At 36.8% G+C, this 26,396-nt stretch overlaps 1 protein-coding gene and 1 long non-coding RNA gene across 4 annotated transcripts in view; both read right to left on the bottom strand.

Annotated features, from left to right (window-relative positions):
- Positions 1-26,396, bottom strand: part of Crlf3 (cytokine receptor like factor 3) — a 78,042-nt gene that overhangs the window by 35,883 nt on the left and 15,763 nt on the right. For 2 of the 3 annotated variants that reach the window (XM_078042494.1, XM_005327794.5), the window contains 7 exons: positions 24,757-24,964; positions 21,293-21,380; positions 19,978-20,155; positions 15,843-16,065; positions 14,013-14,145; positions 3,261-3,373; positions 364-1,996 (listed from right to left, as the gene is read on the bottom strand). In XM_078042494.1, the coding sequence (XP_077898620.1) occupies positions 1,740-1,996; positions 3,261-3,373; positions 14,013-14,145; positions 15,843-16,065; positions 19,978-20,155; positions 21,293-21,380; positions 24,757-24,964 (1,200 nt within the window). In that variant the 3' untranslated portion in view covers positions 364-1,739. Of the gene's footprint in view, positions 1-363; positions 1,997-3,260; positions 3,374-14,012; positions 14,146-15,842; positions 16,066-19,977; positions 20,156-21,292; positions 21,381-24,756; positions 24,965-26,396 lie in introns of those variants that run through there. The other variant, XM_078042495.1, reaches the window with a different exon arrangement.
- On the bottom strand, positions 6,848-14,003 carry LOC144376116 (uncharacterized). Its single transcript, XR_013436210.1, has 2 exons — positions 8,176-14,003; positions 6,848-7,130 (listed from the first exon to the last, which is right to left on the bottom strand). It is a non-coding gene; the product is annotated as an uncharacterized LOC144376116 (long non-coding RNA).

Raw genomic sequence — 26,396 nt, 5'->3', positions numbered from 1 at the left:
GCATATTTAAGGTGCCTTTTTCTCATAGAGGATAAGAAACAAATGCATTTAATAAATATTTGATGAATGAAAGGAATGGGATGAAGATGTATGAAGAAAATGATTTATCCACATTCAGTCCAACATTTATAGGGCACATTTTGTCAGGTACACACTTAGTACTGATACTGAAAGGGAAAGGGTTCTTGTGGCTCCAGGCATTTGAATTAGATGTTATGGTAACTTGTGGAAAGTTCAGATCCAGAGAACATAAGAAAGAACAAAGAACTTTCCACAAGTTACCATAACATCTAATTCAAATGCCTGGAGCCACAAGAACCCTTTCCCTTTCAGATTCATTTAATCTCACAAAAAATACACACATTTAAATTTGAGCTTTTTATTTTGTTTCCGATGGCTGGGCAAGGCATCTACATTCTGGAACCTCTTTACAGTCACTAAACATGTGAAAGGCACTTACACATAAAAAGGCAAGGAGAAAATTGGTCACGATTGTCTAACAGGGAACATGAGCCCCAAAATAAATTATCTTACAAAAATATCAAGCTTGCTTTTCCATTTTTCTATTACTGATAAAAATGAAAAAAAATTACTTTTCACATTAAAAAATCTGTAAGCTGCTATATCAAGGTATGGCTATTATTTTTTTACATATTAAGTCCCTCAAATAAATATCTTACAAATTTAAGTTTAAAAAAATCGGTCAAGTATTTACCCTATATTTCTTTGGCCCACTAACGGACCATTTATCAAACTGACATTAACTGGACTAGAGCTTGTAACTACAAATAGCAATATGCATATCATTGACCCTGAAGGCACACATGTACATATAATGTACTTGTGAAATGACTAACACTGCTGCGTTTACTACTTCCATAAGTAGTTTCACCCTGTACAAAATCCTCTATCCTAGCTCTCTCCCTCTCTCTTATTTATTTATTTATTTATTTATTTTTATCAATACTAGGGATTGAACCCAGGGCCCTCTACAACTGAGCCACATCCCCAACCCTTTTTATTTTAAAACAGGGTCTCACTAAGTTACTGAGGCTGACCTCAACTGTGATCCTTCTGCCTCAGCCTCTTGATTTGCTGAAATGACAGTTGTGAACCATTGCACCCTGCATCTTCTATCCTATCTTGAATCAAACTACAAGAACAAAAGACAATACTTGCCTATTACAGACACTGACTCAGGCATTGTAAAAAAAAAAAAATCATAAAGCTTTTTAGACTTAAAGATTAATGAAAATGGGATAAACGCTAACACTGCTTTCAAATTCCTGAACATACAGCACACAGTCAATGCACTCATGTGGAAAAAACAAGTGAATGAATTTTACAGAACTCTGGCTTCTTATCTGGTCTACTCCAGTTGTTAAAAAGTTTTACAATGGTCTTGGATGCTGAAAGAGTTTTAATAAAATGTTACATTAAACCAACTTTAAGATCTACAATGGAGGGGTATAGGATTTTTTGTTATCTTCCCAGACACTTAAAGCTAATTTGATTTTATTGTAATTTTCTATTTTTATTAATAATGTGCTAAAACCAAAATTGACTGAATTATGGTTTTGTCCACACCATTCAACTCTCCTAATGTTAAAAATGTTGTCAGTAGACACTTTTCATTTCCAATGGCCTGAAAGATTAATTTAACTTTAAACAACAACAACAAAAGTTAACTAAACTGGGATGAGGCAAATACAGTAAATCAATGCCAAGCATCCAAAACTCTAAAACACTAATACTTTCCATCCAGGATAAAAAAATGAGCATCCAAAGTAAAGAGAAGCACAAGACTGATCAAGTAACCAATCAAAAACCACTTCTCTGTTATTTGAGCTAATAGTTACTCGGAGCTTGAAGTTCCCGCCTTCATTATTATTGGTAGTTCCTAAAGTCACAGCTTCGATGTCAAATGTGACAGTGGATCCAGAGGTAACTGCAGGCAATTGATTAGTCATTTCTTTTCCATTTACAAAAACTGCACCTAGAAATGTTAAAGATGTCATTTACCTGTGAGCAATGACTGTTAGATAATTAAAAGAGCCTCCATGTAACTGATAACATAGCTAATTTCCTAATTCAGAAAAAAAGTACATTTCAGAATGCCAAATCGACATCACTAATGAATTTAAATATGCTAATCAATACCATCTACAGAAGAAGAAAAAATTAAAGCCTTACTAACGTTTTATTCCCTCCCCCCCACTTTTTATTTTTTGCAATCTTAGAGATTGAACTCAAGGCCTCACAATTGACAGGCAAGTGATCTACCCAGCTCTTTTTGTTTTTCTACTTTATTTTTACAGAGGGTCTTGCTAAATCTCCCAGGCTGGGCTTGTATTTGTGATCCTCCTGCCTCATTTTCTCAAGTAGCTGGGATTATAGGTATGTATCACCATGTCTGGCTCATGTTAGAATTCTAGTACAGATTCAAGTCTTTTTCAATAGAATATAAATCTCCCAGGTGAACGCATCAAAAGAAACTACTAAAAAATTACAACCTGTGTCCAGCGTGGTGGTAATTCCAGTGGCTCAGGAGGCTGAGACGGGAGGATTGTAAATTCAAAGCCAGTATGGCAAGCAATGGTGAGGCACTAAGCAACTCAGTGAGATCTTGTCTCTAATAAAATACAAAATAGGGCTAGGAATGTGGCTCAGTGGTGGAGTGTCCCTGAGTTCAATCTCCAGTACTTAAAAAAAAAAAAAAATACAATTTATAAAATAGCAAGATTGTTTAATATGGAATAAATAGGAATCTTGAACATTTTAGTGCTTGATATTATGCTGCTGCAAAATATTGAACTGTTTTAATAGTGACTTTGAGAAGTGTGATACTGTGGAGTAAGGGACCAAAGAGCACCAGAGACTACATATGGAAAATAACCTTGCCAGGCACAATGGTGCAAACTTCTAATCCCAGGTACCTAGAGGCTGAGGAAGGAAAACCTCAAATTCAAGGCTAGCCTTTGCAACTCTGCAAAAGCTTGTCTCAGAAATAAAAAGGACTAAGAAAGTAGTCTAGCAGTAGACTGCTCCTGGGTTCAATTCCCAGTATAGAGGAATAAAAAAAGGAATCCTGGGCTATAGCTCAATGGTGTAGATCCTAAGTTCAATCCCCAGCACTGCCAAAAAACAGAAACAAAAAAACCCCCTAAATCTTGACATCTTTTTAGGTATGATATTGGGACAAACTCATATTTCACTACAGTAATTAACATGTTTGAAGAAAATTGACATTTATCTCTTACCATTGGTACTAATGCATACAGCTTGATCGCGCTGCAGAGAGTCATATCCATTCTGCTTCTCTGCACATACTCCTATACTATCTCTTCTGTCTGGCTGTCCCACAGTTTCAACTCTGTAAATGAGGTAGAAAGGTTATTTTGTCTTTTTTTTTTTATAACAAAGTATCAAAAAGCTACCATTTTTTAAAAACTTTCTCTATTTTTATGTGGTGCTGAGGATGAAACCCAGAGTCTTGCAATTGCAAGGCGAGTGCTCTACTGCTGAGTCATAACCCCAGCCCCGTTACAGCTACCATCTTAAAAAGAGCAATTTTGGGGGCTGGGGATATAGCTCAGTTGGTAGAATGCTTGCCTCGCATGCAGAAGGCCCAGCACCATAAAAAAAAAAAAAGTAACAATTTGGGGGGCTGGGGTTGTGACTCAGTGGTAGAGTGCTTGCCTAGCACATGTGAGGCACTGGTTTCGATCCTCCACACTATATAAAAATGAATAAATAATAAAGCTATTCTGTCCAACTATGACTAAGTATGTATATAAAAAGCAATTTCGGGCTGGGGTTTTAGCTCAGTGGTAGAGTTATTGCCTAGCATGCATGAGGCACTGGGTTCCATTCTCAGCATGGAATACAAATAAATAAAGGTCCATTAACATCTCTCTCTCTCTCTCTCTCTCTCTCTCTCTCTCTCTCTCTCTCTAAATATATGTTATCTAATATATAAATATATATATATATATATATTTTTTTTTTCTTTTTTAAAGAAGAGCAATTTCATTGCTGGCCATGGTGGAACAAATCTGTAAGCATAACTACTCAGGAGGCTGAAGCAGGACTGAAAGTTCAAGACCAGCTTGTATAAAATAAAAAAGGCTGGGGATATGGCTCAGTGGTAGAATGCTTGCCTAGAATGAATGAAGTCCTGGATTCCATCCCCAATACGGCAAAAAGAAAAAAAGAAAAAGCAATTTCATCACAATTGCTCTTTTCTAAATAATAATAAATAACAATTGAGAACTTACTATATTCTAAGCACTGTTTTAAATATTTTTAGAGTCATGCACTGCATAAGGATGTTTTGATCGATGGTAGAGTACACATAAAATGATGGTTCCTTAAGATTATAGCAGAGCTGAAAAGTTCTGGTCATCTAGTATTTTACCATATCTTTTCTATGATTAGGTACACAAATATTTACCATTGCATTATGACTGCCTACAATATGAAGTACGGTAACATACTGTACAAGTCTGTAGCCTGGGATACACATAGGTTACTCATAAAGCCTACGTGTGTAGTAAGTCACATCTCTGGGTTTGTGTAAGTAGGCTCCATAATGTTTGTACCATGAGGAAATAGTCTAATGATGCATTTTCTAGAATGTGTCCTTGTCATTCATGGATGGAATCTTTCCCAATTCTCATAACAACCTATGAAGTTGGTATTATTTTAATCTTAACAAATATGTCCCTTCTCCAAGCCAGTGCAGCTCAGGGCTGGGCAAGAAGGCCTCAGTTTCTGTTATAGCTTCCAGGAAGGAGAAGAGCAGAGCATACTGCAGGACTTATACTTTCAGACCAAAACATATTAACAATACAGAATAGTATGGTACTGTCATAAAGACAAGACATCTATGTCAAAAGAACAGAACAGAGAGCCCCCAAATAAACCCATACGTCTACAGTCAAATGATTGTTGACAAAAGTGTCAGGACTATCCAATGGGGAAAAGACAAATGGTGCTGGGAAAACAGGATGTTTACATGCAAAAGAATCATGTTGGACTTTTATCTTTTACCATACACAAAAACTAAGTAAAATGGATTAAAGAAATATAAGATTGGGCTGGGGATGTGGCTCAAGCGGTAGCGCGCTCGCCTGGCATGCCTGCGGCCCGGGTTCGATCCTCAGCACCACATACCAACAAAGATGTTGTGTCCGCCGAGAACTAAAAAATAAATAAAAATATTAAAAATTCTCTCTCTCTCTCTCTCTCTCTCTCTCTCTCTCTCTCCTCTCTCACTCTCTCTTTAAAAAAAAAATATAAGATTTCCTAGAAGTAAACTTGGAAAAGCCGTAGAACTCTGGCATTGGCAATGATTTCTCAGATATAACCCTCAAAGCAGAGGCAAGAATGGACAAGGATTGGAACAAACTAAAAAACTTCTGCACAGCAGAGGAAATCATCCAGAGAGTGAAAAGGCCCCTATGGAATGAATCATTTTTCTTTCTTTTTTTGGTGTGAGTCTTTTCGCACATGCTAAGTATGTGCTCTACCATTGTGGCACATCCCCAGTCCAGAAATTGGAGAAAATATTTGCAAACCATACATCTGATAAGAGGTTAATAGCCAAAATATATAGAAGAACCCCAACTGGGGCTGGGGTTGTGACTCAGCGGTAGAGCGCTCGCCTAGCACAGGCGAGACCCGGGTTCGATCCTTTGCACCACATAAAAATAAAGGCATTGTGTTGTGTCCATCTACAACTTAAATGTTAAAAAAAGAGTTACCAAAAAAAAAAAAAAAAAAGATCCCTCAGTATTTTTTTTTTCAAACAGAGAGAGAGAATTTCAATATTTATTTTTCAGTTTTCAGCGGACACAACATCTTTGTTTGTATGTGGTGCTGAGGATCGAACCTGGGCCGTACGCATGCCAGGTGAGCACACTACAGCTTGAGCCACATCTCCAGCCCAAGATCCCTCAGTATTACATCAGATCTTTATCATGGCTGATATAAAAAAAATTTACAAAATCTAGAGCTGGCTTGACTCAGCCTCCTGAGTAACTGAGATTATAGATATATACCACCACAAATGGCTTTTTTTTTTGCCACAGTTAAAAGATGAGAGAGATTTTATTTTTAATATTCTGGGAAATTATTTTGAGATGAAATCTAGATCAAAAATTATCTCAAAAAAGTCTAGTATTTGAAGATGTCCCAGAATTTAGCAATTATCAAAAAGTTGAGAAAAGGGCAGATAATCCACAAGAAAAATAGGGAAATTACAGAATCAAACAATTCACCAACATGAAAACCTATATGGCCAATAAATTCCAACCTCATTAGAACTTAGGGAAAATAAAAAAATACAGTGAGAGATCATTTCCCATTTATAAGACAGACAAAACTTTATGACACAGGACCACACTAAATTCTAGAAGAAACATAAAGAAACAGGATCTCCCATATACCACGACTGGAATATAAACCAAGATGGCTGCTAGCCAAAGCCAGCTGACAATACCTCATAAAGCAGAAAGGACTGATGATGCACACATAATGACACAGTAACTTCATTTCTGTGTATTTTACCTAGAAAAATTCTAACAGGAATACAAGGAGACTTGTACAAGGATATTCACTACAGCACTGGAGTGTTGTTTATAATAGTATAACCCCAAATGTCCCAAAACCCATAAGTAAGGAAATGGAAAAAATATATACAGCAAGTTAAAAAAAATAAATTAGCTCAGTTTGGTCTTAATCTCAATACATAACTTTGGAAAGAGAAGCTACAGAATGATAAGATTACTTACTGTAATACTGTCTTAGTCTGTTTTGTATTGCTAAACAGAATACCAAGTCTGGGTAATTTATAAAGACAAGAAATTTATTTGCCACAGTTCCCAAGGCCAAAAGTACAACACCCAAGTACCAGCATCTGATGGCAAGAGCTTGGTACATCCCATAGCAGAAAGCGGTAGGGCAAAAGAGCACAGAAAGAGAGAGTGGGCCAAACTTGCTCTATCAAAACCCACTCCTGGGGCTGGGGATGTGTCTCAAGCGGTAGCGCGCTCGCCTAGCATGCGTGCGGCCCGGGTTCGATCCTCAGCAGCACCACATACCAACAAAGATGTTGTGTCCGCCGAGAACTAAGAAAAAATAAATAAATGTTAAAATTCTCTCTCTCTCTCTCTCTCTGTCCCTCTCTCTCTCACTCTCTCTTTAAAAAAAAAAAAAAAAAAAAAAAACCCACTCCTGAGGAGCTGGGGCTGTGGCTCAGTGGTAGTGCACTGCCTGACATGAGTGAGGCACTGGGTTCGATTCTCAGCACCACATATAAATAAATAAATAAATAAATAAATAAATAAATAAGATAAAGGTCTATCACAAACTAAAAAATATATTTAAAAAAAAAAACCCACTCCTGTAGCTGAGCTTGGTGGGACACGCCTGGAATCCCAGTGGCTCAGAAGGCTGAGGCAGGAGGATCAAGAGTTCAAAGCCAGCCTCAGCAAAAGTGAGTCAATAAGCAACTCATGAGACCCTGCCTCTAAATAAAATACAAAATAGGACTGGGGATGTGGCTCAGTGATTGAGTGCCCCTGAGTTCAATCCCTGGTTCCTCCTCCCCCAAAAACCCCACTCCTGTGACATGAATCCACTAGTGCAGACAGAGCACTCATGAGCTCCTACAAGGTCCCACCTCTCAACGTTCCCCTTGTACTGGGGATTATATTTATTTTTTCTTTTTATTTTAAAAAAATTTAGTTGTAAATGCAAACAATATCTTTATTTTATTTATTTTATTTTAGTGTGGTCCTCACACATGCTAGGCAAGTGCTTTACCACTGAGCTACAACCCCAGCTCTGGGGATTAGGTTTCTAACACACACCTGAAATTTTGGAGACAAATTTAAAGCATAGCAAATACTGTTTAAATAATAATAATGTTTTAAAATCCCAAATCCTGAAAGGATTTTAAGAAATATGGCAGTAAGGGAGTACAGCCCTTTGAACAGATAAGCAACCATGAGATTATACTGATATAAATACATACAGAAGAAAAAACTCTCACAGTATAAAGTACTGTAGAAGAAATGATAGAATTGGAAAAACCACTAACAACTACCAAAGTAATAACCAACTGAAAGAATCAGTTACTGAAAGAATCAGTAATAGACAGTAGTCCTGTACCTGTAATCCCAGCAATTTGGGAGGTTGAGGCAGAAGGATCACAAGTTGAAGTTCAGCTGAGCAACTTAGTGATACCCTGTCTCAAAAAAAAAAAAAAAAAGAAAAGGCTGGGAAGCCTAGGACCATGGTGCACACCTGTAATCCCAGTGAGCCTGGCAATTTAGCGAGGCTGAGGCAGGACGATTGTGAGCCTCGCTAAATTGCCAGGCTCAGCAATTTAGTGAGGCCTGAAGCAATTTAGCAGAATCCTGTCTCAAAATAAAAAAAGAAAGGGCTGCGGATATAGCTCAGCTCCTGGATTCCAGCCATACTACCATAAATAAGTAACTAATAGTAAAAAATGATTATTGAGTAATATAAACTCAAACTATCTCCTTAAAAAATACTTGTTAGATACCACCTTAACCAAATGTTAAAGTTAATCCATCCTATCCCATCTCCTGTTATGAAACACCTACAAAACTTAAATTGACCAAGAAATACAACACTTATGGCAACTTTGAAAAATATATATATATATATATGTAAATATATAAATAATTATTTTTGATCCCAGGGACTGAACCCAGTGGGACATCACACATCCCCAGTCCATTTTATGTTTTCTATTTTGAGACAGGGTCTCCTTAAGTTGCTTAAGGCCTCACTAAATTGCTGAGAATAGCCTTGAAACCATGATCCTCTTGCCTCAGCCTCCTGAGCCTCTGGGATTATAGGAATGTGCCACCATGCTCAATACTGAAAAATTATATATATTTTAAGAGATCTATTTTTTTGAGAAAACAGGTGAATGATTAGTGATAATATTTATTAATATCATTAACATTATTAATGTCATTAACATTATTATAGTAAATCAATAAACTCTAGATTATGATTTCCAACCTATTTTAATGAACCTGTGTCAATTTCATTTAAAATATTCCCAGAATTAAAAACTTGGGATTTATTGACTTAACAGCACCAGCAACATGTCAACTAACATCAAGTGGTTCCTGATATGATGCTGAGAAGAATGTGACATCATTTCTATAATACTTCTGCCAAAGATCCATGACTGGATTTAATCCTTAGGAAATACTCCCCAAGTTGGAGAACACTCTATAAAATAACTAGCTTACACTCTTCAGAGAGTCAAAACAATAGAAAAACTATTCCAGATTAAAAGAGACTATAAAGACATGATACATGATGCAAGACTTTTTCTATAAAGAATGTTAACTGAAACAACTAAATCTGGTAGGGTCTATAGATTAGATAATAGTATTATAACTATTAACTTTCTGATTATGATAATCTTCGGTTTTATTCTAAAATAAACATTAAGATATTTAAAACCAGAGCCTTGTGCATGCTAAGCAAGCACTCTACTAATTAGGGGACATCCTCAGCAGTATTGAGTGACATCCCTAGCCCTTTCTATATTATTTTGAGAAGGTCTGGTTAAGTTGCCCAGGTTGGCTTCAAAATCTGCAATCCTCCTTCCACAGCCTCTAGAGTACCTGGGTGTGCACCACTATGCCCAGCTAGGACCAAAATTTTATCCCTAATTTGTTGTTTCTCTAAAAAATAAATACTTATGAATCCTGGATAAATAATAGTGTATATTTGTTATAATATTGTATAATAAAGAATTTGGCTGGTTTATGTCCTGGTTCCTGGGAGGAATTTTCCTTGAGACAGGAGTGTGTTTGCTATTCATGGTGGACCTCTCACACTGGACAGCTTACGTTAATAAAGTGACTCAAGGTGGGTCCCTGGATAGTTTACTCCTAACAAGATGACTTTGGATGGAAACTGCCACAAAGACCAACCTTTGAACCACATGATATCAACTCAACCTCTGGGGAGGGGAAGGAATGTGAACTGCAAACTATGATTTAGTCAATTTACATAATAAAATCCTGACACAAATTTCAGATACCAGAGCTAGAGGCAGTGGCACAGGCCTGTAATTCCAACCATCTAGAAAGCTGAGGCAGGAGGATCACAAGTTCAAGGCCAGTCCTTAGCAACTTAGTGAGCCCTAAGCAACTTTAGCAAGACTCTGGTCTAAAAATAAAAAATAAAAAGGGCTAAGGACATGGCTCAATGGTAGAGTGCCCCCGAGTTCAATCCCCAGTGCCAGAAGAATAAAAATAAAAAGGGCTGAGGACATGACTCAATGGTAGAGTACCCCTGGGTTCAATGCAGGAGGTAAAACCTTCTATAAGGTTTGGGGGTGTAGCTCAGTGGTAGAGTGCTTGCCCAATACATGTGAGGCCCTGATTTCAATTCCTAGCACCACATACAAAAATAACCTGACAAATAATTAATTTAAAAAATAAATTTATGTAAAAATTTGTTGGAATTCATCTATTTCATAGAGTAGGATAGAAGTTCTAGATGATAATCTTTCTCAAAGGTAAAAAAGAACAAGGTTTAAAAAGAACAAGGTCCAAAAAGGGAGAAATTTCAAAGACATCAAAACAGCTAGCTAAGACTGGGGCTGTGGCTCAGTCGTAGAGCACTTGCCTAGCATGTGTAAGGTTCTAGGTTTGAGTCTTAGCACCACATATAAATAAATAAAATAAAAGTACAATGACAATTAAAAAAAAAACAGCTAGCTAATTTACTCCTATTAATCTGCACTTTGGCTATTTTTAGATTTAAATAGCAAGGTATCATTAATATCCAATCTCAAGCTTCCTTCTTCCTAAAGTGAACACCTAGAACAAAGATTTTAAAAATTTAGCTATATTGCTAATAAACTTGTGAAAATGATTAACTTCATAGTAAATTTAAGAAATAACAAAATGAGAATTTTATTTTGTCTATCAGTTACAGATTGAGGAAAAAATATCAATACTTAATGCTGCTAAACGAATCAGTGACATGAGGACGATCACATACTGCAGGAATGTGACAAGTAAGTCTGACAATCCCAAGGAAGAGGTATTAAGTCATATGTCAACAAACATGTCCTTGTTAAAGTGGGAAAAAAAAAACTTGTTAAGAAAAAGGAAGAGAGAAGGATGCCTTATCAATTCGTGGCAAAGCATTTTTAAAAAATTTTTTATTTTTAGTTGTCAATGGACTTTATTTATTTATATGTGGTACTAAGAATTCAACCCAGTGCCTCACACATGCTAGGCAAGTGCTCTACCACTGAGCCACAACCCCAGCCTGTGGCAAAGGATTTTTGATACAGAAATACATTCCTTGCTACACTAACTCTAAAATAGGATTTATTGTCTCTTAAAACATTGATCAAGAATTTTGAGTGACAATGATGTGTCAATGTAAGTTTCTCAGTTGTGACAGATGTACAATTTTTGTGGGGAATACTGTTAATAGAGGAAGCTATGCATATATTGGGGCAGAGGGCACTTCAAGAGAATTCTCTGTACCTTTCTCTTAGTTGTTGTAAACCTTAAAATACTCTAAAACATAAAATATATTTTAAAAAAAGAAATGGATAATTTGAAGAGCCCTATATTATAGGACTATAGTCCTATATCTAATTGAAAATCTTCCAACAGATAAACTCTAGGATGACAAATTCATTGGTAAATTCTGGTAAACATGTAAGGATGAAATAATACCAATTCAATACAAATACTTTTAGAAAGCAAAGAAGAAATACTTCCTAAATTTCTTTGAGGTTGGCTATTACGTTGGTAATAAAACTAGTTTACAAAGGCATAAGAAAAAACACAAATACACCTCTTGTGAAACCCAAAAATCCTCAATAAAATATTACAAACCAAATCAGATATATATTTAAAAGATAATGCATGATAATTGGGGCTTCTCTTGAGAATGAGAATTTAAAGCTTGAGGATACAACAGTTGAAAATCTAACACTGTATGAAGGAAAAAACAATCTTTTCTTATACTCATCCTCAGTACAGCACAGAACACTTCCCTGACCATGTGTGGGCTGTTCTGTTTCCCCCACCCCACAGCAACCGATTCTCCAACTCCCTGGACACCAGCTGGATGTTCTATAATTCAACTCAATTCTGACACTCCACCTAGAGACAGCATTAGATCCCACAAGGCTGCCCCCATTTCAGGTACCAATCATAAATCTGAGCTTCACATGCTGCTAACTTGGTATAAACTAGGAGTTCCCATGACCTCCTCCTCCTCTGGGGGATATTTTGATAGAATGATCCTGGAACTCAGAGAAACAATGTTCACCAGTTTATAAAGAACAGAGATGAGCAGACAAAGAGTTCTATAGGGTAAGGGATGAAGGAGGGCAAGAGATGGCACACTCCCTCTAGGTGCAACGCCCTTCCAGCAGTTCATTGTGTACAGCAATCTGAAAGCTCATCAAACCTTGTGACTCAACAGTTTCTACAGAGTTTACTCTCCAGCACGGCCTACCCCATGCCCTTTCCTGGATGTTGGTAGGTGGGGTTGAAAAAATCTCAACCCTCTAATTATTTGCTCCTTCTTGTAACTAACCCTACCACGAGGAACCTCATTTTACAGAGAAGCATCTGCATGGTTTGTGTACACTGATATTTATCTCTCTCAGAGACTTGTTCTCATAGATTGACAGAGCAAAAAAAATCCTTGGCCTCTGATTTTTTTTTTTTTTAGTTGTAGATGGACCCAATACCTTAATTTAATTTATTTATTTTTAAGTGGTACTGAGGATAAAACCCAGCACTTCACACGTGCTAGACAAGTGCTCTACTACTGAGCCACAATCCCAGCCCTGGCCTCTGAATTTTTAAGAATGATTTCTTTTAATATTTATTTTTTTTAGTTGTAGGTGAACACAATATCTTTACTTCATTTTTATGTGGTGCTGAGGATGGAACCCAGGGCCTCACGTTGCTAGGCAAGCACTCTACCACTGAGCCACAACCCCAGCCCTTAAGAATGATTTTTAAGCCAAGTGGGAAGGTGCTTGTCTATAATCCCAGCAATTTGGAAGTCTGAAGCAGGAGGACCCCAATTTTGAGGCCAGTCTCGGTAAAACGCTGTCTCAAAATAAATAATAAAGGGCTGGGGTTGTGGCTCAGTTGTAGATGGACACAATACCTTTATTTTATTTATTTATTTAAAAATAAATTTATCTAAAAATAAATAAATAAATAATAAATCTGGGTAAATAGCTCAGTGGTAAAGTGACCTTTGGTTCAATTCCCAGTACCACAGGTGGGAGGGGGGGAGGTGGGAGGTGGTAGAGAGACTTATGAAGTATTATTTCTTTGTTTTTTTCTTTTGGTGGTGCTGGGGATTGAACCCAGGGCCTTGCACATGCGAGGCAAATACTCTACCAACTGAGCTATATCTCCAGCCCTCATGTTGAGGTTTTTTTTTTTTTTTTAATATTTATTTTTAAGTTTTAGGTGGACACAATATCTTTATTTTACATTTTTGCAGTGCTGAGGATCGAACCCAGTGCCTCATGTATGCTAGGCGAGCGCTCTACCACGGAGCCACAATCCCAACCCCTCATGTTGAGTTTTTACACACATTTTTATACACATATCAGTTAATCTTCATAATACTTTATGAATACAGATGAGAAAACTGAACACAGAAATAAAGAACCCTCCCCAAAGTAACACTGCCTATGAATGATAAATAAATTCAGGATATTTTTAATTTAAAGCTCATACATGTTCTGTGTACTTTGTTATGTTACTTAAGTTATGACAGATGTTTTATCATTTTAAAAAAATATGTTTTAGACAGGATCTAGCTATGCTGCTCAGGCTGGTCTCAAATTCATAGTCTCAAGCAATCTTCCTGTCCCAGCCTCCCAAGTAGCTGGGACTACAGATGGACACCACTGTGCCCAGATTATGACAGATATATTCATATCCACTTGCCTGAATGTTAATGTCTGCCCACAAATATAGGTTGGAGCGCTGGAGTAGAGAACACCTGAGGATTCAGAATCATTCCGGAGTGCTATATTTCTTCGACTGCTCAGACTGTATCCCTCAAAGCCAGTTGTCCACTCTTTTTAAAAGCAAAGACATTGAAAATTATTAGACTCCTATTTAAGGATAACTTCAATACAGACACATTAAAAAATGACTACTAATAGAGGTCATAGCCAAATTTACTAAGATAAAGGGTTTCAATTATGGGGTATCATGGTACTCTTACAAATTACAGAAAGATTTTAGTACATTCCTACACATTTTTGGTACAGCATCAATTAAGTGTTATCTCCTAGCTAATAAAAATCATGTTTTAAATCTGTTGTGATAGCACACTCCTGCAATCCCAGCAACTTGGAACACTGAGGCAGAAGGATTACAAGCTCAAAGCCAGCCTCAGCAACTTAGCAGGACCCTGTCTCAAACTAAAAAATAAAAAGGGCTGGGGATGTAGTACTGGGTTCAATCCCCAGAAAAAAGAAAAAAAAAAAAAAACATGGTTAAAGTCTGAGTTTATTCCAACCTGACTAATTAATAGGGCCTGGGAGTGTAGCTCAATGGTAGAGTGCACAGTTAGCATGAGCAACGCCCTGAGTTCAATGCCTAGCACCACATTAAAGAAAGAACACTGCCAGGCATAGTAGCACCTGCCTATTATCCCAGCTACTTAGGAGGCCGAGGCAGGAGGACTGCAATCATCAAGGCCAGCCTGGACAATTTAGCAAGACCCTGTGTCAAAACAAAATGAAAAGGGCTGGGGTATAACTCAGTGGTTGAGCACTTGCCTAGTATGGGTGAGGCTCTGGGTTCAATCCCCAGTACTAGGGGGAAAAAAAAGAAGAAGAAGAAGAAAAAAAAAACTACCTATTAATAAATGGCTAGGTGTGGCACATGCCTGTGGTTCCAGCTACTTAGGCAGATGAGGCAGGATGACTGGTAAAGCCCAGGAGTTCCAGTCCAGTCTGGGCAATATAGCGAAAAGTGAAACTCTGTTTTTTATCAAAAAAAAAAAGGAGAAAAAAATATGTCTTTAGAAATAGTAATGGAGAAGAGAGACCAATTTCAAATCTTAAGATTTAAGAAACTGCCTCTGCCCAGATATTTATTGAAGGTTTGAAAAACTTTGTGTCCTATGCAATATATTCAATCTTTGATTTTAGGTGATGCTAAGAATATATCTAGCATTATTTTTGAAATCCCTAGATAAGAACTGATAAAAACAAAATTTACATGAAGGAACTGTAATTTGAGTACAAGATATTTCATGCTCTTCTCATCACTTCAGGATTTATCTTTAGAAAAGATGTGATGGCGGTAGCGCGCTCGCCTGGCACGCGTGCGGCCCGGGTTCGATCCTCAGCACCACATACAAACAAAGATGTTGTGTCCACCGAAAACTAAAAAAATAAATATTAAAAAGTTCTCTCTCTCTCTCTCTCTCTCTCTCTCTCTCTCTCTCTCCCCCCCCCCTCTCTCTTTAAAAAAAAAAAAAAAAAAAAAAAAAAAAAAAAAAAGATGTGATGGACATCATTATCCAAAGTACATGCATGAAGACCAATGAATTGGTATGAACATACTTTATATACAGAGATATGAAAAATTATTTTCTATATGTGTAATAAGAATTGTGATGCATTCTGCTGTCATGTATTTCAAAAATAAAAGCAATTAAAAAATAAAGAAGAAAAAAAGTTGTCAGTAGGTAGCCCTTAGCACAGAACGTAACTGTTTCTATATGCAGTTAAACCTTAGGGGTGAGACGGTATTGCATACCATGAGGCACCAATGTAGAATGACCTATTTGGGGGACGCTCCACGGGCTCCACTCCTGTCGGCCGTCTCCTCGGGCACAGACTCTGAACTGATAATCAACATTGGGGTCTATGTGCAATACTATGAATTCAGTTTCAGAACCTACATAAACATCTTCAAAATGATTTGAAGAGCATTTACGGAACTGAAGCCTGTAATCTTGGGCTGTGAAGTCGTCATCCACCTAAAAAGAAAGGTTTTATGTTAGGTAAAAACGAGGAAATGAATGGAGAGATTCTGGATCAAGCATACAGACCCATAGGTTAGATATGGGCTATTCTAGGGAAGGCCATAGGAAATATGTCATCACTAGTTCCTTTCTTTTCTTTATTGACTGAAGTGTTTATAATACTTCCGAGACTGATATTTTAAAAAATCTGATTCCTTGAAGAAATGGCATGTTTTTCTAAATAATAATGCCTTAGTAAAACATTCAGAATTCAGGAATAATTCTGAAAGGTCTATACAGCACTCATATAATAAAGAATTAATACCTGTAATGTATAATCCTAAAAATAAATAGGAGACAAGACACTCAACAGAAAAATAGGCAAAAGATATGAGTAAGTTAGATTAAGAAATATAAATCGCCAAGAGCCAGGCATGGTGGGGCATGCCTGTAATCCCAGCAGCTAGAGAGGCAGAGGCAGGAGGATTGCAGGTTCAAAGCTGGCTTCAGCAGCTTAGCAGGGCTGTAAGCAATCTAATGAGAACTCGTCTCTAAATAAAAAATAAAAAGTGCTGGGGCGGCTGGGGCTGTAGCTCAGTGACAGAGTGCTTGCTAACCACATGTGAGGCACTGGGTTCAATCCTTAGCACCACATAAAAATAAATACAATAAAGGCATACTGTCCATCTACAACTACAAAAAAAATTTTTTTTTAAAGTGCTGGGGATGTGGTTCAGTGGTTAAGTGCTCTTGGTTCAATTCCAATGTTCCCCCAAGCCAAAAAAAAAAAAAAAAAAGAAATATAAATCGCAATCCAGGCATAGTGGCATATGCCTGTAGTCCCAGCAGCTCTGAAGGTAAGGCAGAAAGATTGCAAGTTCAAGGACAGCCTCAGGGGCTGGGGATGTGGCTCAAGCGGTAGCATGCGTGCGGCCTGGGTTTGATCCTCGGCACCACATACAAACAAAGATGTTGTGTCTGCCGAAAACTAGAAAATAAATATTAAAATTAGAAAAAAAAAAAAAAGGACAGCCTCAGCAATTTAGCAAGTCCTTAATCCTTAATCAACTTAGCAAGACCCTGTCTCAAAATGAAAAGTAAAAGGACTGGGGAAGTAGCTCAATGATAAAGTGCCCCTGGGTTCAATCCTCAGTACCAAAAAAAAAAAAGAGAGAGAGAGAGAGAAGAAAAGAAGATGAAGAAGTAAATGTAAATAGCCAAAAGAAAAGAAAAATATTCAAACCAATTTGTAATATGGAAATGCAATGTAATAATCATAATGAATACCATTTTGGCAAAAATAAAAAATCTGACAATACCAAACATTGGTGAAGACATTGAAGAACACTTTCACATACAGTGATGGAAAGCTAAACTCATGCAATTATTTTTTTAAAAGACCAGTACTACCTAATAGTATATAAATCCAATACTTTTAAGATCTCATCATTTTACAGCTAGGTACATATCAGAAAAAAAAAAAAAACTTATGCCTCTGTGCAAAGAAACATGAGTAAGAATGCTTATAGCAAAAAAACAGAAACTGGAAATAACCCTACGTAGAGTGACCATCAAAATAATAAAAATGAAATAAGATTCCTCAGGGTTTCTTTGTTTTGTTGGTGACGGTGGTGGCAGTGGTGGTAGAGAATATGAGCAATAATGAAATTCTTTTGTACCAACAAAAGCATCTCTACTTCTTTCTTTCACACTAAGACTCTTAAAAAAGAGGAAAAAAAAAAGGCTGAGGTTTTGGCTCAGCAGTGGAGCATTTGCCTAGCATATGTAAGGCACTGAGTTCTATCCTTAGCATCATATAAAACTAAATAAAATAAAGGTATTGTGTCCATCTACAGCTAAAAAACTTTTTTAAAAAATCCATTTAAGGGGCTGGGGTTGGGGCTCAGTGGTAGAGCACTTGCCTAGCATGCGCAGGGCTCTGGGTTCAATCCTCAGCACCACATAAAAATAAATGAATGGAATAAAGGTATTGGGTCCAACTACAACTAAAAAAATTATATATATATATATATATATATATATATATATATATATATATATATATATATGTATAAAGAATCCATTTAAGAAAATACCTTCCAGAAGCTAAGCATTCCCCTCTGAATGATGTATTTCTTCACAGTTAACATATTATATACTATAGCTAATTTTGATGTTGTTTGTACTTAAAATATGGTTAAATCAAACACATAACATGACTTAATATGCAAAATTCTGGGCAATGCTGAGAGTTTAAGGAACACACCTATAATCCCAGCAACTAGGGAGGCTAAGGCAGAACTGAAAGTTCAAAACCAGCTTAGGCAATGTAGTGAGACCCTAGGTAATTGGAGAACCTGTCTCAAAAATAAATAAAATAAAAAGGGCTGGGGACATGCCTTAGTGGTTAATCATTCAATCCCCAGTACCAAAAAAGTCTTATTTCGGGGGGCTGGGGTTATGGCTCAGCGGTAGAGCGCTCACCTAGTATGAGCAAGGCCCTGGGTTCAATCCTCAGCACCACATAAAAATAAAATAAAGATATTGTTTCCAATTACAACTAAAAAATATATAAATAAAAGAAGTATTATCTCTTTAAAAAAAAGTCTTATTTCTTTTTTTCTTTTCTTGTTTTTTTGGGGTGGTTACTTGGGATTGAACTCAGGGCACTTAACCACTGAGCTACATCCCCAGCCCAATTTTGTATTTTTTATTTAGAGACAAGGTTTCACTGAGTTGCTTAGCACCTTCCTTTTGCTGAGGCTGGCTTTGAACTCTAGATCTTTTTGCCCTCAGCCTCCTGAGCTGCTGGGTGGAGTGCACCACAGAGCTCAATCAGAAATCCTATTTCAAAGGTTATTAGCTCAATGCTGAACAAAAAAATTAAGATAGTCAAATTCACTGTCATCTTCTGGCTTTTCTAATAAATAGAAAAGGAAGAAATTCTCAATTCACTGAGAGTTAAGTCCTCGGAAATGTATGTTAAAAAACAATGTTGGGGGCTGGAGTTGTGGCTCAGTGGTACAACGTTTGCCTAGCAGGTGTGAGACACTGGGTTTGATCCTCAGCACCACATTAAAAAAAAAAAAAAAAGAGGGTTGAGGTTGTGGCTCAGAAGTAGAGCTATTAAAAAGAGAATAAAAATAAAGGTATCATGTTCATATACAACTAAAAAATATTTTAAAAAAAGAAACAATATTAGCTGGCACGGTGGCACACACCTGTAATCCCAGCAGCTCAGGAGGCTGAGGCAGGAGGATCAGAGTTCAGAGCCAGCTTCAGCAACTTAGTGAGGCCTTAAGCAACTCAGCAAGATCCTGCCTCTAAATAAAATGTAAACAAAAGGGCTGGAGATGTGGCTTGGTGGTTAAGACCTCTGGGTTCAATCCCTGCTATCAAAAAACAAAAACAAAACAAAACAAAAAACCCCACAATGTTGGCAGGAGCATGAATCAGATATAACCTTCCTTTGTTGACATAAGAACATACCATCATGTGCATCCACAAGAATAGAATCCTAATTAGAATAAGTTATACTCCATGTATATATAATATGTCAAAATATACTATACTGTCATGTATATCTAAAAAGAACAAACAAAACACAATGTTGGAATAGATTTTTCAAAGTATCTTCAAGAGGCTGGTGATGGAGCCCAAGGCAGAGCATTTGCCTAATAACACACACACACACACACACACACACACACACACACACACACACAAGTACCTTCAAAACTATTTATTTCAAACTGTAGAATCACCCTCTTTTATGTTCACAGTGACTTCATCTTAATTGTAAAGCAAAAGGGACTTTTGTTTGGAAAGATAAGAAAATATTTAAAGGCAGTTTAATGAAAGAACTTCAGTGTTCCCAATCTTAAACCTATAATATTGAGGCCACTTCTACAATCCTGAATTACATACCTTACACCATCGTACTATGATGCCTCCAGGTTTCTCTATTAGTTCTTCTATCTGCACTGGTGGGCGAGAGGCTACTGTTCCATGCTTAAAAATGTGATCTTTCACTATGTTAAGAATTGAATCATCCAACTGAGCAGATAAACAAGGCACATCAACCAGTAAAGGCACTTCTGGTAAGCTGAGGAAACAAAGCTCATGTGTTTATGAGGCTTTTAACCTAAATTAAAATTAGAATAAAGTTAAAGATATAAAGAATATTTTAGATTAGCAACATCCTAGAAGGGTCCTGAAGTCCTTGGTAAATAATTCTTGTGACAGTGGGGGACTTTGTGGTGAAGGCCTTTTATCTTCATAAAGATTACATAACAGGGCTGGGATGTAGCTCAGAGGCAAAGCATCTGGTTGCATTCATAAAGCCCTGAGTTCAACCCCCAGTTCCAAAAAAAAAAAAAAAAAGATTATATAACAATTGTCTTCTCAAATAAACAGGGGCAAAAACTGGTAGGATCACAACTGTCAATTTATACCAAAAGATCTGCTTTACTAAAATATGTATCAATTTCAATTATATATTCAGAATCCTGTCCCCGTAGAGTTCATGCTAATTTTCTCTGAATTATTCCAACTTTAGAGTGTATGCTGCCTAAAGCAAATACAACAATTCTCTTCTCCACTGAAATTGAAAAAAAAAAATCTATAGTATTATGATGCCAAAGATTTATAATCACAACTATTTGATGCTAATACTAATGATAATGAGTAATGATACTTTGAAAACTTTATTCTCTATCCCCCTTAATCAGAATCTTTAATGGGGGCAAAAGAAGACATAGTTTAAATGTTTAAAAGTCAGTCCAGCTAGGCGCAGTAGTGCACACTTGTAATCCTAGCTGCTTGGGAGGCTGAGGCAGGAGGATCTTGAGTTCAAAGCCAGCCTCAACAAAAACAAGGTGCTAAGCAACTCCATGAGACCCTGTCTCTGAATAAAATACAAAATAGGGGTGGGGATGTGGCTCAGTGGTTGAGTGCCCCTGAGTTCAATCCCTGATACCTCCCCCACCCCCAAAAATAGTAAATCCAGCTGAGCATAGTACCACATATCTGTAATCCCAGCTACTAGAAGAGTTAAGACAGGAGGCTGGCAAGTTCAAAGCCAGTCTGGCCAAATTTAGTGAGAACCTGTCGCAAATTTTTAAAAATAAAAAATGTCTGAAGTGGTAGTTCCAGTTGTAGAGAACTTGCCTGGCATGTGTGAGGCCTTTAAAATAATCCTTAATGCCACAAAAAGAAAAAAAAAAGTCAAAAACTTTTTTACCTGTCCAACTGAATGTGTGAGGCCTTTTTGGTAAAGCTCCAAAGTTTCTCATTCTGTTCTTCTATGCCACCAAGAATGGCGATCTCACCTACAATCAAGAGAAAGAACTATTACAGTGAAAAATGGTCACACAATTAGTATAATCAACACAACCACTATCTACCTGGGTTTTCAGTTTTCTTGCAAAAAATTCCTAAGTGACACCATAATCAAATTCCTAATATATAAAAGTAGAAACTATTTAAGAAGTGACTTTATTAGTAAGCCTAAGAAGGGAAAATGGAACATTTTGCCAGATATTAGTGATTCTGCTCTAAAAAAGCAAAATTGGTTGGACAATCAATTTTACACAAAGCAACAGGCTCAGGAACTTCTGTCCACCTCTCCTAGAGAATCTTAGCAGATCAGAAATCACACAACAGAACAACAAAAAAGAAATGCTATGGGGCCGGTGTTGTAGCTCAGTGGAAGAGCATTTGCCTAGCATGTGTGAGGCACTGGGTTCAATCCTCAGCACCATGTTTAAATAAATAAAATAAAGGTCCATCAACAATGAAAAAAATATTAAAAAAAAAAAAAGAAAAAGAAAAAGCTATGTAGAGGGTAAGAAAATTATGGTTCCACAGCTGAAGGACATTGCCAGAATGTTTTCCATTTGAAAGTACCCTGGATTTACTTGAGTTCTTTGAGACCATCTGACTTTCTTGACCAAAAAAAAAAAAACAGAGATATTGAATACAGCCTCAAAATCCTCAAAATTCCATAAATAAGTGTTTATCCCTTGGGAGAAAGAGTCAAGAAAGAGTCTGAAGTGAAAAATATTTTTTAATATTTATTTTTTAGTTGTAGTTGGACAAAATACCTTTATTTTTTTTATTTTTATGTGGTGCTGAGGATTGAACCCAGGGCCTCTCAAGTGCTAGGCAATCACTGTACCACTGAGTCACAACGCCAGCCCATGAAAAATATTTCTGCAGTATTTAAAAAAAAAAAAATTCAAGTGTCAAATGCTATAACAAACATGTTATGTGCCTCAAAGGACTTTTTCTAAAATGAAAACATTTCTTAGTTTTCAGGGCAATGGGTGCACAACCCTGACCTGTGCTGACCTGTTTCTGGGTTTGTTTCCAAATGCAAAGCCTCTGGGAAAAGACAGCCTGTGTTCCTGCTGAAAACAATTTTCTCAAAGGCACTGTTAAGGTCAGTGAAAAATAAACACTTCCCATTGAAGAAAAGAGAAAACTATTATTAGCATGTAAAGATAACAGTAGTGCCACATTCTAAGTGGGACAAAAGCAATCAACTTTTAGTTCCAAGCTTATGAGCTATCTAGACTTTTTATCTTACGCCACTCATAGCGCTCACTCTGTGAAAGAGTTTAGTCTCCTTCAGAGGCTTCTTTATCCCAACAGTCCTTTAAATGCTAGCATCCCTTAATGTTCTACCCTCTGACACTTATTTTTCTCATGATATGATGATTTTACTTATTCCCACAGATTCAGATTTGATCTGTATGCACATTGACATCTCCCACAGATTCAGATTTGACTTGTATGCACACTGACATCTCCAGCATGATTTCTCTCCTAAGCATTTTACCCACATTTTCATGTTAAGTACCTCAAATTCACTTCAAACCAAATGCCTAGGGGCTGGGGTTGTGGCTCACTGGTAGAGTGCTCCCCTAGCATGTGCAAAGCCCTGGGTTCAATCCTGAGCACCACATAAAAATAAATGAACAAAATAAAGGTATTGTGTACAACTAAAAAAAAAAAAAAATGCCTAAATACTCACTAAGACCCTCCCCTCACCCTTTAGCACCACCACTCACCCAATCATCCAAAACTAGGTTGGCTTTCCCCTTTTCCTCGATAATCACCAAAAATCAATAGCTGCTGATTGATAATCTCAGTTCTATCTCAAAACCAAACCAAAACAAAAACCTCTTTAAAAGCAGCCCTGTCTCATCTTCATTTTTCTCTGGACAACTGTAACTTTCTTTTCTTTTCTTTTTTTTTTTTAGAGAGAGAGAGAGAGAGAGAGAGAGAGAGAGAATTTTAATATTTATTTTTTAGTTATGGGCAGACACAACATCTTTGTTCATATGTGGTGCTGAGGATCGAACCCTGGCCGCACGCACACCAGGCGAGCATGCTACCAGTTGAGCCACATCCCCAGCCCTGGACAACTGTAACTTTCTTTCTTTTTCTTTTCTTTTTTTTTTTTTGAGAGAGAGAGAGAGAGAGAGAGAGAGAGAGAGAGAGAGAGAGAGAGAGAGAGAGAGAGAGAGGGGGAGGGAGGAGAGAAAGAATTTTAATATTTATTTTTTTAGTTATCGGCGGACACAATATCTTTGTTTGTATGTGGTGCTGAGGATCGAACCTGGGCCGCACGCATGCCAGGCGAGCGCGCTACCACTTGAGCCACATCCCCAGCCCAACTGTAACTTTCTAATCAGTCTTTTCTACCTCCAGTCTCACCACCTATGATCCAATCTCCAGACTGTAGACAGTGTCATCTAAAAAAATACTTCAATAAATCCTTGAATATGCCGTTCACTCTACTCCAGACATTACTTCCACTTGGAATCACGGTTACTCTCTGTTTTCCCTTGTCTACTTGATGACTTTCTTCCAGCCTCTGGGGAACTCCTCCTGCAAAAATCTACCCTCTACTTTTCCAGAGAGACTGAAGCACCTCCTCTTCCATGTTCCAGTAAGTTCTTCCATCTCTCTAGGCATGTATATCTCTCCCACTGGGCTGTGAACCTCAAAGAACATTTAATGTATCTTACAAAGAGCTGGGCAGGGTGGCACACACCTGTAATCCCATTGAGTCAGGAAGCTGAGGTAGAAGTCTCACAAGTTAAAGGCTAAGCTTCAGCAACTTAGTGAGACCTTCTCTCAAAATAAAAATTAAAAAAGAACTGGGGCTGAAGGTTCAATCCCCAGTTTTTGTTTTTTTTTTCTAAAAAGAAACGAAACACTTGATGAAGACCTATGTTGAAGGCAGGGAAGTCAACATGAAGGAAAGAAGACAAGAAGACAAGATCTGGGCATGACTTAAAAACACTGGCTGAAGACAGAAATATAACAACTCAATTTCATAAGTCAATATCAATCATATTTAAACTTAAATTAGCCCTTTTAATTTAGATTTAAATTCTATGATCCTTGAAAAATATTTGAACAGATTCAAAATTACCTTAAAATTGTGTTAAAAATGAAACAGATATTATTTCTATAGAACTATTTGAGACAAATCACTCACTCCTTCTTGTTTCAAATATCTCAATTACATGTACCCTGAAATGCCTACAGTATATCTTAATCCTATATTATAAGCTGTCAAGGTAGAAACATCCCAAGCACCACACAGATGACAAGAAGCCTTCTGGTATCCTAAGAAATCAGCCAAACATCAATCTCAATGAACCATATTTAATAGGCTTCCTGGACTCTCACCTTCTCGAACTAAGTCCTCTGCAGTGTTAACTCCATGTTCGATGAGCTTCTGGCAGTCATCTAGTGGTTTAATGGTCTCCTGTTCAATGGTGTCTACCTCTTGCAAAAGGGTCACCAATCGTTCATCGAGTAGCTTCCCAAGAGTTCCCTTTAAATCATTAAAATGCTGTTTGAGGACATCCCTTGTCTGTGATGCACTGTCTTTGATCTGAAAAAGAAACAACTTAAAAATTCAAAATCTGAATTTCTAAAAAAAGTTTAACTATATAAAGTTACCATATAACTATCATCTTCTATTCTTTAAAATTTTTAGTTAAAAATGTATATGCTTAAAGTAGAAAGTGTAATGTTCTAATATACATAATGTAGTCAACTAATATTACAATTAAGCTAATTAATATATCCATATTGTCACATGGTTACCTTTTTGTATGTGGTGAGAACACTTAAGGTATCTCTTAACAATTTTCAAATGTATAATACAGTATCATTAACTATAATCCCCATCCTGTGCATTAGATCTGTAGAAACTATCATATATAATTGAAATTTTGTACCCTTTGACCAATATCTTACTATCCCTTTCTACCCCATCCCTGGTAACCATTCTATTTTAGGCATTTGGGTTTTTTGGTTACCACATAAGTGAAATCATGTAGTATTTTTTTTAAACATATCTGGCTTTTTTCACTCTACAACATTTTCTTCTTTTAAAAGGCTGAATAATATTCTATCATACACACACACACACACACACACACACACTTTCCATTATTCCTAAACTAAACATAATTCATTTGTGCAAACTTGCAGAATTGAATAAAATTGAGTCACACCAGAAAGAATTCAATTTCTTGGTTCGATTATTCACAAACTATGTTAATTTGGTTAAGTTAATTAAATACTCCATGCCTCAAATTTCTTATTTTTCAAATGAATATAACAACAGTAACTTCATGGAGTTGCTATGAAGATTAAAATAATCTATGTATTGAATTTAATAAAATAACTAGCACATTGTGGTTCTCAATAAATAAATGTTAGGAATTATTATTTATCCAATGTAGTTTTGGGGAACAGCACACTTCAGTAAAAAAATTAATAACTAGGAGATTAAAATTCAACTTAATAGAATCAACAAAATAGTATGTTAGGAAGTCATAACATACATACACAAATCACCTCATGAATAAAATGTACTTGCTATGCTAAAAGAAAACTAAGATTTATAGTCCACAGGACTATAAATTATAGTCCAAAGTAGCCTAATTGGGACAATGACTTAATCCTTCTTGAGTTATGAGAGGTTTATAGACTCTCTTCCCAGAAAAAAATGAATAATCTATGCCCTAAAAAAATATTCAGTTTAAGTTTACAAATTCTTCAGACCCAAATCATGGCTTGCCAGAGTAGTAATTATAAAATTTTCTTTGCATGTAGGCTGCTTCTTATAATTCAAATTGCCGGGTTCCATCTCAAACCAGAAGCTTAGAGGAAGAGCTACAGGAGTGTATAGATGGAGTTCTCATTATTCACAAGCATACCTGAGATTCTGCTGGACACACTTTAAGAAACACTGCCCTAAGTCCACAAGGCTGAGATTTAGAACCCCAGTTTGAAAAGATATGACAGAAAATTTG

This window comes from Ictidomys tridecemlineatus, chromosome 3 (assembly GCF_052094955.1).
Source record: "Ictidomys tridecemlineatus isolate mIctTri1 chromosome 3, mIctTri1.hap1, whole genome shotgun sequence".
Classification (NCBI taxonomy): Eukaryota; Metazoa; Chordata; class Mammalia; order Rodentia; family Sciuridae; genus Ictidomys; species Ictidomys tridecemlineatus.
Note: the sequence above shows the minus strand (reverse complement) of the source record. Positions and strands in the feature narration are given on the sequence as shown.